At 41.0% G+C, this 16,042-nt stretch overlaps 2 protein-coding genes across 3 annotated transcripts in view; one reads left to right on the top strand and one right to left on the bottom strand.

The window, feature by feature from the left end:
- The window catches only part of LOC142664007 (rap1 GTPase-activating protein 1-like), a 62,273-nt gene extending 50,941 nt beyond the window's left edge, over positions 1–11,332 (top strand). The window contains exons 15-19 of the mRNA XM_075842887.1: positions 3,738–3,824; positions 3,977–4,114; positions 5,133–5,236; positions 5,523–5,643; positions 8,543–11,332. Of these exons, the coding sequence (XP_075699002.1) occupies positions 3,738–3,824; positions 3,977–4,114; positions 5,133–5,236; positions 5,523–5,643; positions 8,543–8,560 (468 nt within the window). The 3' untranslated portion in view covers positions 8,561–11,332. The remainder of the gene's footprint in view (positions 1–3,737; positions 3,825–3,976; positions 4,115–5,132; positions 5,237–5,522; positions 5,644–8,542) is intronic.
- Positions 11,333–13,489: 2,157 nt separating this feature from the next.
- Positions 13,490–16,042, bottom strand: part of ZYX (zyxin) — a 30,900-nt gene continuing 28,347 nt past the window's right edge. Inside the window, exon 9 of one of the 2 annotated variants that reach the window (XM_075842885.1) lies at positions 13,490–15,943. In XM_075842885.1, the coding sequence (XP_075699000.1) occupies positions 15,833–15,943 (111 nt within the window). In that variant the 3' untranslated portion in view covers positions 13,490–15,832. The remainder of the gene's footprint in view (positions 15,944–16,042) is intronic. The other variant, XM_075842886.1, reaches the window with a different exon arrangement.

Genomic DNA, 16,042 nt, shown 5'->3' with positions numbered 1-16,042 from the left:
TTGTTCACTGTATGTTATTGTGTTTGCACTGTATGGTATTACTCTTTGTTCACTGTATGTTATTGTGTGGGCACTGTATGGTATTACTCTTTGTTCACTGTATGTTATTGTGTTTGCACTGTATGGTATTACTCTTTGTTCATTGTATGTTATTGTGTGGGCACTGTATGGTATTACTCTTTGTTCATTGTATGTTATTGTGTGGGCGCTGTATGGTATTATTCTTTGTTCATTGTATGTTATTGTGTTGGCGCTGTATGGTATTATTCTTTGTTCACTGTATGTTATTGTGTGGGCGCTGTATGGTATTATTCTTTATTCACTGTATGTTATTGTGTGGGCACTGTATGGTATTATTCTTTGTTCATTGTATGTTATTGTGTGGGCACTGTATGGTATTATTCTTTGTTCACTGTATGTTAATGTGTGGGCGCTGTATGGTATTATTATTTGTTCACTGTATGTTATTGTGTGGGCGCTGTATGGTAGTATTCTTTGTTCACTGTATGTTATTGTGTGGGCGCTGTATGGTATTATTCTTTGTTCATTGTATGTTATTGTGTGGGCGCTGTATGGTATTATTCTTTGTTCATTGTATGTTATTGTGTGGGCACTGTATGGTATTACTCTTTGTTCACTGTATGTTATTGTGTGGGCGCTGTATGGTATTATTCTTTGTTCATTGTATGTTATTGTGTAGGCGCTGTATGGTAGTATTCTTTGTTTATTGTATGTTATTGTGTGGGCACTGTATGGTAGTATTCTTTGTTCATTGTATGTTATTGTGTGTGCGCTGTATGGTATTACTCTTTGTTCATTGTATGTTATTGTGTGGGCATTGTATGGTAGTATTCTTTGTTCACTGTATGTTATTGTGTGGGCACAGTATGGTAGTATTCTTTGTTCATTGTATGTTATTGTGTGGGCACTGTATGGTATTATTCTTTGTTCATTGTATGTTATTGTGTGGGCACTGTATGGTAGTATTCTTTGTTCATTGTATGTTATTGTGTGGGCGCTGTATGGTATTATTCTTTGTTCACTGTATGTTATTGTGTGGGCGCTGTATGGTATTACTCTTTTTTCATTGTATGTTATTGTGTGGGCATTGTATGGTATTACTCTTTGTTCACTGTATGTTATTGTGTGGGCGCTGTATGGTATTCTTTGTTCATTGTATGTTATTGTGTGGGCACTGTATGGTATTATTCTTTGTTCATTGTATGTTATTGTGTGGGCACTGTATGGTAGTATTCTTTGTTCATTGTATGTTATTGTGTGGGCACTGTATGGTAGTATTCTTTGTTCATTGTATGTTATTGTGTGGGCACTGTATGGTATTACTCTTTGTTCACTGTATGTTATTGTGTGGGCACTGTATGGTATTACTCTTTGTTCATTGTATGTTATTGTGTGGGCACTGTATGGTATTATTCTTTGTTCATTGTATGTTATTGTGTGGGCGCTGTATGGTAGTATTCTTTGTTCATTGTATGTTATTGTGTGGGCACTGTATGGTAGTATTCTTTGTTCATTGTATGTTATTGTGTGGGCGCTGTATGGTAGTATTCTTTGTTCACTGTATGTTATTGTGTGGGCACTGTATGGTAGTATTTGCGCACTGCATAGCACTATTATAATCTTACTGTATGGCAGTATTATAGGGAAACTGTATGACATTTCATTGTATGTTATTGTATGGGCACTGTATGGTAGCAGTATTATTATTTCGGTACTATATGGTACTACTATGTTTCTTTATAAAAGTACTATGTGGGTACTGTATGGCATTCTTAAGAAGTTGCTATACGGTAGTATTATGCTGGCACTGTATTGCATTATTTTGTGTTGACTATCTTATTGTGTGGGCACTGTATGGTAGTATTTGTGCACTACATGGCACTATTATAATCTAACTATCACTATTACATGGACACTGTCATTTTTTTGCTATTGGGAGTGCTGTTTATGGTGCTATTTTTCACTGTATGATAGCAGTGTTATTATTTAGATACTATATGGCACTATTATATTTCTTTATGAAAGTAGCATGTGGGTACTGTATGGCATTCTTATGAAGTTACTATACAGTAGTATTATGCTGGCACTGTATTGCAGTATTTTGTGTTGACTATGTTATTGTGTGGGCACTGTATGGTAGTATTTGTGCACTGCATGGCACTATTATAATCGTTCTGTATGGCAGTATTACATGGGCACTGTATGACATTCTTTGTTTATTGTATGTTATTGTGAGGGCTCTGGTGCTATTTTTCACTGTATGGTAGCAGTATTATTTAGGTACTATATGGCACTATGATGTTTCTTAATGACAGTATTGTGGGGACACTGTATGGCATGCTTATGTAGTTTCTATATGGTAGTATTATGTTTGCACTGTATGGCATTAGTCTGTGTTCATTGTATGTCTCTAGTATGTAAGTAATGTATGGCGATATTTGGCACTACATTCTGGCATGGCACTATTATTTGGGAAGCAGTATGGCAATATTTCTTTTGATTCCTCAATTCTCTGAAGATGGCATGCTTTGCCCAGGACTCAACACAGACCTTGATTTGGTCCTAAAACCCTTTAAAGTTTATTTCATGCTGACAAATGGACCATTAGGTATGACAGTCTCTTTGGTTATTATTCTCCATCTCAGAGTAAAAACAATAGACCCCCAGATGGGGCTATTCAAACTGCCGGTTTTCTGACGGGCCGGTAAACTAGGCCGTCATAAAATGGAACATGCCCTATTTTGGGCCGTTCTCACGGCCGTGTAAAACACGGCCATCACTTGGATGTGATCTGAGTGACGGCCGTGCTTTCTGCTGCTCGCTCTCTCTCCTCTTCCTCCTCACAGTGCGAAGTGCATGTGAGGAGGAGGAGGAGATTTTTTTGCTGGTAGTGCCACATTTCCCTTGTAGATAGCATACCCCTCCCTGTACATAGTGCCACTGTAGCGCCCTGTAGAAGCGAAATCCCTCTGGAGCCCCTGACGTCACTATCCATATATGGACAGTGACATCAGCGGCAACTCCTGAATGCTGGCCAGAGGGATTCCGCTGCTACAGGGAGCTACAGTGGCACTATCTACAGGGGTGTGTTATCTACAAGGGGGCTGTGTGGCACTACCTACAATGGGGCTGTGTGGCACTACCTACAGGTGGTGGTGTGACACTACCTACAAGGGGGCTGTGTGGCACTGCCTACAGGGGGGCTGTGTCGCACTACCTACAGGTGGGGGTGTGCCACAACTTACAATGGGACTGTGTGGCACTACCTACAGCTGGTGGTGTGGCACTACCTACAAGGGGCTGTGTGGCACTACCTACAGGGAGGCTGTGTGGCACACCCTACAAGGGGGCTGTGTGGCATTATCTACAGAGGACAGTGTGTGGCATTAAATTTAACAGTTTTTAAAACAGACAGGGAAAAACGGATGCAAAATGCGTCAGAATCGGCCGTTAAACACGTACCAGCGATGGTTTTCATACAGGGCGCAATTTTTTGTAGCCCTTTGATCTTAGGATTTGCAATAGGTTTGGGGTAATTTTTAGTTTTTCATTTTCCCCTTTAAAAGAAAAAAATGTGGCCTATTATTACACTAAGAAATGCGTCTATATTTACCCCGAAACGCGTGGTGTTATGGCATGTCTCCAGACAATACTTGCATGTTTCCATCTATACGCAGTGTCTTGTCAAGTAATTATCTGCTTCCTCCTTGTTTCAGAACCAGCAGTTTCGTGAATTCCTGCTCACCAAGCTGATTAATGCTGAGGTCAGCTGTTACCGAGCCGAGAGGTTCTCCAAACTGCAGGTGAGTTGCAGGTGTCTCATTACCGCATGACAGTCATTATATTGTGACGAGACGGCTCATGGAGGGGTCACCGGGCAGAAGTGAACCTTCCGCTCTCCTGGTACCAGCCTCGTGTTACATCTGTTAATGTCATGTCTTTTCTCGCACACCAGGAGCGCACGCGGAGCTGTCTCATTGACACCTTGTACGACGAGCTATTGCTACACAGCCAGACTGTCCTGGGTTCTCTAGAGGAAATTCCTGGAGATAAACTGGAGAATCCGTCTAGTGGATTCCTGGAGAACTTCAAGGTGAGTGACAATGATAAACCCATCACTGAGCGCTGCCATTGAGTCCTATAGCATTTGTAGGGTGTACAGTTCTCTTTATATAGCCGCTCTCTTAAAGGGATAGTGTCGTTCTAGATAACATTATCTTAAATTAAATTGACAGCGATGAGGTTTCCTATTCTCCCACTCCAGGAAAATTAAAATATAAATGCTGATTTTCTCTTCAGAGCAAAACAGGGTCCCCATTAAAATCAATGGCTGTCCATTATATCTACCGAATTCAATGCAAGTTCTGCGGGCCACCAGTACAAGGAGCCTCACTGGTCATGGCTTTTTTTTATTCAGGTGGGCCTGTTCAGCTAATAGAATGGGGTCCTTTAACAAAAATACTGCCCTGTAGTTAGAGGACCAATGGGTAAGGAGCCCCAACTCTAGTTGGCTCTGCCCCCCCAGCATGGACCTTCACAGGACTCCCCAACTTCAGACGTTCATTAACTTCTCTTTATTAGGGCATCTTCTAAATTATAACGGACACCATTTAAAAGGGGATGCACATGATTAGAAAAACATGGCAGCATTCTTCTAGAAACAGCGCCACTCTTGTCTATGGGTTATGCCTGGTATTGCAGCTCAGCTCCAGTCACAAAATGCCCATGGACAAAAGTTGTGCTGTTTTTGGAAGAAAGTTGCCATGTTTTTCTATTCTGTGCCACCTTTTTAGCACCTACTGAATACATTATATATATATATATATATGTATATATATATATATATATGCCAAAAAGTTATCTGGATTCTGCCACCTAGTGGAGACTATTGGCATGTGCATTTTGTCAGCAACTGGATTGCCGAACAATTGGGCGATATACAGATATTGGACTCTAGGCCACACTCAGGCCTCCCAATAGGGATAGATGACCACAAATACAAACTGTTACACTGCCCCCTACAGTACAGTTGGGACCCCACATCTTTTAAAGTATTTTTTAGAAGATGAAAAATACAAAAAAAAACTGTCCTATAATGATCTGTCTCGTAGACTTTCTCGCTTTCCCTGAGGAGCCCCCAGAGGTCACGTGACGCTCTTTCACGAGGATGCAGAAGTGCCAGCATCGCAATAGATAACGTCTCCGAGGAAAAGAGGTGGGTCAAGGGAGCGAATCAACCTAAAAGGAAACGCACATCATCTCCTCTAAGATACAATGATGGGAGCAGTTGATAAGAATAATTTTTCTGCTGCGATTAAAAAAAAACTTTTTTGTAGTTCTTTGAGTAACATTTTTTTTTTTTTGTTGTTTTTAAAAAATATATATATATATTTTTTTAATTTTTACATTTTTTTTTCTCAAAAAACGAGAGTATATTTTTTGCAACAGCTTGATTGAGAGTGACGGCCCCTTCTAATCCCTTTCTCCTTTATTATATGAAGGCCTCTGGCAAATCAGACGTCGGAATTCTGTAGGAAGACAATGCCGTCCTACTCCTCGTCCAATAGCAGCAGCTTCTGCAGCGCACAAGGCAGCGAGAGCTCCCCGGAGGAAAAGATAACGGTGACAAGTCCAAACTCTTCTATTTATCTACTGTTTAATATGGAAATTCGTTTGTTTTTTTTGTAATAGATAAGCGACTTCTATGGGCAGACGTTAAGTATTGCAGGCAAATAAGTGTCCCCCTCCCCTTATAGACCTACTCAATATATGATATGGGCCTGAGATGCTGCATAAAGATCATATCATTCCTCTTTATTTCTAAATCAGTGGATCACCAAGGGGAAGTATAACACACCTTCTCGGGTGCCCACCATATGTACCCAACAAAGTACAAGATAGAGGTTAATGGAAATAATACAGCGTTCAGTGGCCCTGATTATTTGCCCATATGGGGCTCAGATATTTCAGATGGCGGCCCTTTTAATAGCCAATACTATAAATATAGTTATATGCATCCCTATTTATGGCATCTTGCACCGGCGTACACTTTAGGCTCATTCACAATGATGAAAAATGGTTGGTTGCCAGGAAGAGCCGACAGAGGGAGGAGCCTAAAATACAAAAATAAAGTTGTAGGTTTCCTGTGGCCAGGAGACTGAGATAAAAGCCCCATGAGAGTTAATATGGCTGACAGGAAGTAGCTTCTTCCTGCCCCAGAAACAAAGGGCAGGAATTGGTAATATAGCTGGAAGGAATGACCAGCAGTCCTCTGTAAAATTAAAAAGAACATGTATAGCCATCATATTTGACAAACTCGGTTCTACTACATCTGTATGACTTTTTGAGATCAAAGATTCTCCATCCACTTGTTTATGGATAAAAATTTATAACTATATTATATATATATATAAAACTATTACAGATTAATTCCTTTAACCTGGATTTAATAGGATTTTATAAATGTCAGATTATGAAATATTCCGGATCATCAGGCCGTCATAGGGCCCGTGCATGAAATAATGTAAATGGGGCATCTCTTACTCTAAGGTCATCTTAAAGGCTATGTGCTTCTTTGGAAACTTTTTTTTGTTTTATATATATAATTAGTGTGTATTAGTCTGATTGGCACAACTTTCTAATTACATTTTATTAAAATCTGCTTTTACTATTTGAGATACAGCTGCTTTGTCTCCTGTATACAGAGCAGCTGTATCCTGTATCTGTCAGGTCAGCTGGACTAACGTGTTCAGTGTCAGTAGATCCTCCTGTTATCAATCACATCTAAGTTATGAACTGTCAGAGACAAGCAGGACCCGCTGACACTGAACCCGTCAGTCCCGCTGACCTGACGGATACAGGATACAGCTGCTATGTATACAGGAGACAAAGCAGCTGTATCTGAAAAAGTAGAAATATGTTTTAACAAAATGTAATTAGAAAGTTGCACCAATCACACTGATAGATGTTTTTATTAAAAAATAAATAAAAAAATATGTTTTCAAAACGTGTACATAGGCTTTAAGGATTTACTCTAAGAACCAGTAGGGGGAGTTCATACTGAGTTTTTTAACGCAGAAACCGCGTCGGAAATCGCGCCAAAAAACGGCTGAAAATGAATCCCATTGATTTCAATGGGAGGCGTAGGCGTTTTTTTTCCCGCGAGCGGAAAAACCATCTTGCGGGAAAAAGGGACATGCCCTATCTTCGGGCGTTAAAACCTCTGACCTCCCATTGACATCAATGAGAGGCAGAGAAAGCATATTTTGCGGCGTTTTTTGCCCGCGGCGCTCAATTCCAAACGCAATTTTGAGGCAGATTTTCCACCTGCAAAAATTCTCTCAAGACATCATTTGATAGAGGCAATAAGGACTTATTCAGATGAACGTGATATACGTCCGTGCAACGCACGTGATTTTCACGCGCCTCGCACAGACCTATGTTAGTCTATGGGGTCGTGCGGACTGTCCGTGAGTTTCACACAGCGTTGGTCAGCTGCGTAAAAGTCACGACATGTCCTATATTTCTGCACTGTTCGCACATCACAGTACCCATTGAAGTCAATGGGTGCTTGAAAATCACGCGCACCACACTGAAGCACTTCCGTGTGACGCGCGTGATTCGTGCAACAGCAGTAAAAAGTATGAATGAAAACAGAAAAGCACCACGTGCTACAAACAGAGTGTCATCATGATGGCGGCTGCGCGAAAATCACACGCGGCTGACACACGGAGCTGTTAAGTACCTTTTGCGCACGCTCGTGTAAATCCGGCCTAAGGCTGAGAAAAAGTTATATGAGACTAGACAGACCCTTTAATTTTATAACACATTCACTAATTGTCCCTATAGCAGAGACGTCACATGAGCACTCCAGGCCCCCTAAGGGTATGTTCACACGCTGAGTCAAAAACGTCTCAAAATCCGGAGCTGTTTTCAAGATGTTTTTTTGTGCCACTCGCGTTTTTCTCGGCGTTGCTTGCGGCCGTTTTTGGAGCTTTTCTCAATAGAGTCTATGGAAAACTGCTCGAAAAACGTTCCAAGAAGCGTCCTGCACTTCTTTTTAGCGGCCGTTTTTTTACGCGTAAAAAAAAACGCAGCGAAAAACGTCGGAACAGAACTCCGTTTTCCCATTGAGCAGATGTTTTGTCGGCATTCTGCTTCCAGTTTTTCGGATGTTTTTCGGCCATTTACGGCCCGAAAAACGGCCGAAAATAGGCCTTGTGAACATACCCTTAGGCAATCGGAAACCTTAATTTGGATTTGATGGATAAAATCTTTTTATTAGGGCATCTATCTGCTTGGTGCCAGATACACTTCATTTCATATGCAAAAAATTAAGGAAATCTCATTATTTTCACTAATGTTAGCAAAAGGGGAGGGGCTGTGACAACTTGTCATACATATTTATGAAAAAGATGGTGATTAGGTGCTGGAGCCACATGATTCAGAGTTGACGCTACTTACTGTGAATATAAAGGCGGTCAATGTGGTCATTACACTGACTGTTATATTCCCCGCACAGGATAACATCTTAAAATGAATATGAATGACGTCTCCTGAGTGAGCCCAGAGAGTTTATTGGTAAGGATGGAGCAAGCCAGTCAAACCCTCAATTATCACACGTCTGACTCACCATGGAAGCCATCAGCAACAATTTGGGTTCATTTACATCCATAACGGCATCACTAATATATCATATAATGTTCAATTCAATATTGGGCAATGACATGCCCCCTGCTGGCATCTATAAAAATGCAACATGTTTCCTTGTTTAAAAAAAAAAAAGACCAGAAGTAATACTTAAGTTAATTATGTAATGATTAATTTATTCTATTTGTATAATGGAGCACAGTTTTTTTTTAATTGATAAATTATGATATATAATTCTGGCTTCCTGCAGCCACCACTAGAGGGAGCTCACTGCATATGGATTTATACAGCTTGTTTTGAACTCATTGGGAGCTGTAGAAATCTGTAACCAGTGAGCTCCCCCTGGTGGCAGCTGCAGATAGCCATTATGTCATGGCAAGGAAAGCAGTTTACTGGCCCTTCATACCACGGGCCTCATAGTAGTCACGTGCCCTGCCTCTATAGTAGACAAACCACACTGGGTTAATGTGTTTGGGTTAATTTCATGACATGAACCATAATTAGAAAGAAAATTAAACTATAATATTGTCAACAGGAGAAGCTGGCCTACTTGTTGACAGTTTCCATGCAAAAACATATTGTTTTTCTACCTTGTTAAGGGTAAAACCTAAATGAAATACAAGTGAATATAGCAAGAAAATGAATTTTACGTTTACGGACTATAGGGCCAATGTTAATCCAAGGTGGAGCGTCACTTGTCAATATTGGAGAGTCGCTGACGGCTTGAGTTTCCTTGGGACAGACCCAGCAGCTGACGGTTTGTGCTGGATAATGCTCTTATTATAGTGGTAAATTGCGGGAGCGGGTGATTAAACCTTGTGTAAAGGTCAAAAATGGCGCAGATACCCTAAGCTGCTGTATTTTTAAAGTTTTTTTAGTACAGAGTTCAATATTATAAAAATAAAGTATTTTCGATAGTTACAAAATAGCTAAAATGTTTACTGTAAATTATGAAAGATTATTTTAGATACATGATTATATATTATAACAAAGATGGAACTTAAACCTAAAGTAAAAACTATTTTATACTTATAGGTGAACTACCAGGAGACCCATCAAAAAAAAAAAAAAAACTTGAGAAAAATTGCAACAAAATAAGTACAGACAATGCCCCAAATTGTCTTCGTCTGTTCTTGTCCCGTTCTAGATCTAGTTCTGCAGAGTCTGTAAACAGCGGCTTGGCAAAGGGGAGTCATAAAATGCGCTAAATGTATGTAACACAAGCGCCATTTACCACTAGTAGCCACTTTACGACTCCTCCGCACCAATTTCTGCGGCACAAAGTGTTGGTGCGCCTGTCCGGCAGCCATAAGTTGGTGTAAGGAAGAAAAATGTGAAAAATATTTACTATAGTTAATGCGTTGCAGAATATATTTCCCATAGGCATACATTGTAAAGTTTACCCTGCGGAAATACAAAGCAAGTGCTCTGCGTGTGACCGCAACCTAATCTGTTTCTGTGCTCTGTCCCTATGATAACACTGAACTGCCACTGTGCTTCTTAGCAACCAATCATAACGCTTCTATTTTATGTGTGCTATACACTTAAAAGTTGTATTCTGAACAGTTACCCTTCCTATGATAACACCGAATTGTCAAGCCCAGGAAGTGTTGTCAGGGGGAGACTAGCAAAAACTCTTTTCACTGGAATCCTGTAAATTCAACCTGCGTTTCCAAGGGTGATAGAAGAATTTTGGTAAGGGTCATCATTAATATAGATCCTCTGGTAGTTCTCCTTAGGCCTTGTTCACACAGGATAGATGTGCTGCAGATTTTGCATGCATTTAAGGCTGGATTCACACGAGCGTGGCGTTTTTGCGGACGCAAAAACCACTTGACAGCTCCGTGTGTCATCAGTGTATGATGCGCGGCTGCGTGAGTTTTGCGCAGCCGCCATCATAGAGATGAGGCTAGTCAACGTCAGTAAATAGTCACTGTCCAGCCGTTCGTACTTACCGAGAACTTCCCTCCCGGCCGTTGCCTTGGTGACGCGCCTCTCTTGACATCGGACCCCACCTCCCTGGATGACGCGGCAGTCCATGTGACCGCTGCAGCCTGTGCTTGGCCTGTGATTGGCTGGAGCGGTCACATGGACTGAATTGTCATCCCGGGAGGTCTGACTGGAGGAAGAAGCCGGGAGTTATCGGTAAGTCAGAACTTCTTTTTTTTTTTACACGTTCATGTATATTGGGATCAGAAGTCACTGTCTAGGGTGCTGAAACAGTTTAACTCTTTCAGCACCCTGGACAGTGACTATCTCCTGATGTCGCGTACCGGAAAATTTTTTGCAGGGTTCGGTCAAAACGAGTTCTGCCGAACCCGGTGAAGTTCGGTTCGGTTGTCCGGGCTCGCTCATCTCAAAGACACTCCGTTTGGTTGTTTGTAAACTGAAAACCACGTGGTGCTTTTCTGTTTACATTCAGAGTTTGACAGCTCTTGCGCGAATCACGCAGTTCGCACGGAAGTGCTTCCGTGCGGCATGCGTGGTTTTCACGCACCCATTGACTTCAATGGGTGCGTGATGCGCGAAAAACGCCGAAAGAACGGACATGTCGTGAGTTTTTTTTAAGCGCACTCACACTGAGTAAAAATCACACACATGTCCGCACGGCCCCATAGACTAATATAGGTCCGTGCAACGCGCGTGCAAATCACGCGCGTTGCACGGACGTGATTACCGTTCGTCTGTATAAAGCCCAAGTCAAAACCAGGATTGGATCTTGTAGCGCCGATCTAGAAGACCTTCCTTTATATGTTTCTTCTGTTTAGGTTTCGTTCCTGGTTAAAAAAAAATAATGCATGCACAATCTGCACTGTGTGAACAAGGCCTTAGGCTGTGGTGTCTGTCAGGTTTTCTCTGCCTGCATCGTTTTGTGTAACTGATAAAAAAAATTATACTCCAGTCTAAATTAATGTATTCGATTATGCTAATGAATGTTTATCTCATATTACAATGTATTGTTTTGCACGTTTTACTATTGTATCACATTGAATGCATTTTGGATTATATGTCACAGGCTGAAGTAGAAACTGTGAGATTCTGTTTTCTATACAGAAACCTTAAAGTGAATGTCAAAATTCTAACAAATTCATTTCCTAGGAAATCTTTATAGTAGATGGAGCACAATTCTTCTGATACAGAGCTCCAAATCCTCTGCAAAGCCATAGAGTTAAATACTAAAACTCTGGCTGCCTCAAGCCACCACTAGGGGGAGCTTACTGCATACAGTTCTATTATTGAGTTTAATGTATGAACTGTAAGCTCCAGAGCTCCCTCTAGTGGTGGCTGTAGGCAGACAGAATTATATCATGTAACTATGACTATGCAGAGTATTTGGAGCTCTGTATCAGAAAAACATAGCTCCCACCGCAATAAAGATGTATTAAGAAATTAACAAGAACATAATGTTGGACCTAAAAACGACATCATAATAAAACGCGGAGATTCACCTTACAATAAAGCTCCACATTTGAACAATAGTACAAACTATATGAAATTTTAACCCTTTGTTATCATTATCTTGTACCTGGATTCAGTTACATGATGTTTCCCTCTTTATTGGAGGCTAAAGCCACCAGAGAACATGGACAGAGCTCAGGTCACATGTCTGACACGGGGGTGGAGCTACACTGCTGTCCGTTTCCAGGGGTAATTAGTAGAATTTTGAAAGCTGCTATGTATGCGAGTAGAGAAAATTATATCTAAATAATTCAAAATCAGTATAAAAATATTACATTTATAAAATCAATGTAGATGTAGAAACTGAACTGTGAGGCGCGTTGTCAAAGGCGGAATTACACTTTAAACAATAGAATATATGTAAAAGATCAAGCTATTTATATTTGTGGATACTTTGACGAGAAATATATGAATGAATATAAATTAATAATAATAAAGTGTGTATACCGTCCTTTCATTGCCTCCTTTACTTCTCTTGTTTATTGGATATACAGTGAAGGAAATAAGTATTTGATCCCTTGCTGATTTTGTAAGTTTGCCCACTGTCAAAGACATGAACAGTCTAGAATTTTTAGGCTAGGTTAATTTTACCAGTGAGGGATAGATTATAAAAAAAAAAAATAAAAAAGGAAAATCACATTGTCAAAATTATATATATTTATTTGCATTGTGCACAGAGAAATAAGTATTTGATCCCTTTGGCAAACAAGACTTAATACTTGGTTGCAAAGCCCTGGTTGGCAAGCACAGCAGTCAGACGTTTTTTGTAGTTGATGATGAGGTTTGCACACATGATAGATGGAATTTTGGCCCACTCCTCTTTGCAGATCTGTAAATCATTAAGATTTCGAGGCTGTTGCTTGGCAATTCGGATCTTCAGCTCCCTCCATAAGTTTTCGATGGGATTAAGGTCTGGAGACTGGCTAGGCCACTCCATGACCTTAGTGTGCTTCTTTTTGAGCCACTCCTTTGTTGACTTGGCTGTATGTTTCGGGTCATTGTCGTGCTGGAAGACCCAGCCACGAGCCATTTTTAATCTCCTGGTGGAGGGAAGGAGGTTGTCACTCAGGATTTGACGGTACATGGCTCCATCCATTCTCCCATTGATGCGGTGAAGTAGTCCTGTGCCCTTAGCAGAGAAACACCCCCAAAACATAATGTTTCCACCTCCATGCTTGACAGTGGGGACGGTGTTCTTTGGGTCATAGGCAGCATTTCTCTTCCTCCAAACACGGCGAGTTGAGTTAATGCCAAAGAGCTCAATTTTAGTCTCATCTGACCACAGCACCTTCTCCCAATCACTCTCAGAATCATCCAGATGTTCATTTGCAAACTTCAGACGGGCCTGTACATGTGCCTTCTTGAGCAGGGGGACCTTGCGTGCACTGCAGGATTTTAAGCATGGGAAGGTGCCAAAAATCTAACATTTAACTATCGATAGTAAGTAATCCTGCGTCTATATGTCCTCCGGTATACATCATCCACTATACACGCCGGCATCTTCCGCCACGCACCTTCTTACTTTAGAAGATGCTGCTTTTCTCCATCTGGTCTGCAGATTATCATCATATCAGGTTATTTTTCTACCAATAAATGAGACTTTTATTTGGGCGTCTGACATTTGATCCCCGATTGTCAGGACTTGCAAAGCAGAAAGACAGAAATTTAGCACGTGGAACGGCTGAGTCTCCAGTCCCTGCGGACTCTATAGGATCACTAATAACTTTTACCAGAAGAAGTGCGGCCATATGTTATAATGAGTACAGAACGGAATATATCCTCCATTACACCCTGTGGAGGCCGACATTCATCACAGTTGCAAACAGTCCTGCGTTTGCCAGGACGGTCCCTATTTTTAAGGACGATCAAAGCCTGCCCGGTGATACAATGGCACATGCCTGCTGCTCCAGTATGACTGAAGTATGAGAGAACTTAAAGACAGATGAACGGACTTTATTAAAGGGAAACTCCGATTTATAAAAAATTCCTGTTGGGAATACAAACCCCCTCAGTACTGGAGACAACAATAAAAGATACGGTAGGGGCACGACGGAGTTTACTTTAGAGTGAATGTCATTTTTAGGTTTAATAATCTGGGCTGATGAGTTTAATAACACGTTATATAGGTCTGCGCTCCGTTTCTCTACGCTCCATCCTCTTACTGTACGTCTGCGCAATTATACAATTGTGCCTGTAGTGACCACTAGGTGGAGCGTAATACATATTATTATTATAATTGCGTTCAATGTATAAACAATATAAACCAATCCCTGTTAAATCCCGGGATCACTGATTGTGTGATACACCCATACGGCCTTCTCTCCGGGATTGTGCCCTTTACACTGGGGGGCACTCTGCCCACTCGTCTTATAGAGGGGGGGGGCAAGCTGCTGAGAGGGCACTGTAGCAGTCATTTTGGGCAAGGACCAGTAAGCAAGTATTTATGCACCAAGCCATTGCACAAAACCTGGAATTTCTTTTCAGCACCCCCCCATGGGAGGGGGTCCCATGAACTTATACCTGTAAGAAAAAAAAATTGCTAAAACATTTTTTTTCCATTTTGATTTTAATGGGTAATTTAATCGTTAACAAAAACAATGTCACTTAAAAAAATATGGTCCTATATATGGTCCTCTCTATGAACAGGGGTCCACAAGACGCTACAGCCAAGTTCTTGTAAACTCTGTGCCGTTATTCTCTGGTTACCTGATAATTGTTCTATAAAATGGCTTTTTTTCTTTTAAGCCTCATTAAATTGATTTTTTGGTAAAAAATGTGCAAAAAGAAAAGAAAAATTAAGAGACTCAGCAACAAATAGCAAAGATAACCTATAGGCTACGTGGCTGCGGCGAAAACACGCGCCAAGAAACTCATGACTGGAGAAACATTTCATCGTCCTGGAGTCGTCGTCTTCCGTCAAAAATTCTATTTAGTTGTTTGTAAGTCTGATCAGCTTTCTGGGAAAGCTGGGTGACCGCCTATAGAAAACCATTTACAGTTCCCACAAGAGGAGCCTCCTGGCTTTACCAGGCTCGTCGGTGATAAATCTGTATAGTCATGCAGTGATACATCCCTCTTACTAAGCAGACTTGTCATTCAGGGGTCTTGGAAAGCTGGGTGGTAACAGCAGTGGGAGTGGCAATGAGAGCACAGAACAGCAAATTTGTAATGGTATTGCCATGCTCACATTCGGGATTCATGATGATTAAAAAAAAACTTTTTGGAATTTTTGGGATTTTTTCTTTAGAAGAAAATGCTCATTGGGAGAACTTGATAAAAACGTCCAAATTTTGTGGCTAAAACGACCATAGGTGAGCAGGACTTTCATTTTACAAAAAATTCTTGGTTGGAAAAATTTAGTCCATAGAGATTTCCACTCCAGTCACAAGATGAAGAAAAAAATAATTATATAATAAAAAAAAAAAAATATTGCATCTCGGCACAAACACGTAAAAAGACATTTTGTGGCAGGTGGTCAGGCAGATAAGCGAGAAGTACTAACTAGTGGTTAGCAGCGAAGTGACGGCCGACCAGAAGTTATCTAGAAGTCTCCGCGGCAGAAGCTGTAAACCGGTTAGTAAACCGTAACACTGAACTACATCGGAAGCAGCAGCAGAGAGGAGGACGGAGTGGTCAGTCGGTCCAAGAGTCTTTGGTGGACAAAGCTGGAGCTTGTATTTAGGAGTGACCTACCAAGGCGATGTTACATAGCAGCCCGTGCCCTCACTGTGTGGCATTTTTTGCACAGAACGTGGCCGTCCAATGGGAAGCAACCAGAGTCATCGGCTTCGATGGAGAGGGGAGAAGCACAGTCCTATTGGGAAAATAGCAAGTACATTTTTATAGGCTTACTTCATAGGCATATTCATAAACATGTACAGAAAGAGACTCTGGTTAAGAATAAAGTAAGAAA

This window comes from Rhinoderma darwinii, chromosome 11 (genome assembly GCF_050947455.1).
Source record: "Rhinoderma darwinii isolate aRhiDar2 chromosome 11, aRhiDar2.hap1, whole genome shotgun sequence".
Classification (NCBI taxonomy): domain Eukaryota; kingdom Metazoa; phylum Chordata; class Amphibia; order Anura; family Rhinodermatidae; genus Rhinoderma; species Rhinoderma darwinii.
Note: the sequence above shows the minus strand (reverse complement) of the source record. Positions and strands in the feature narration are given on the sequence as shown.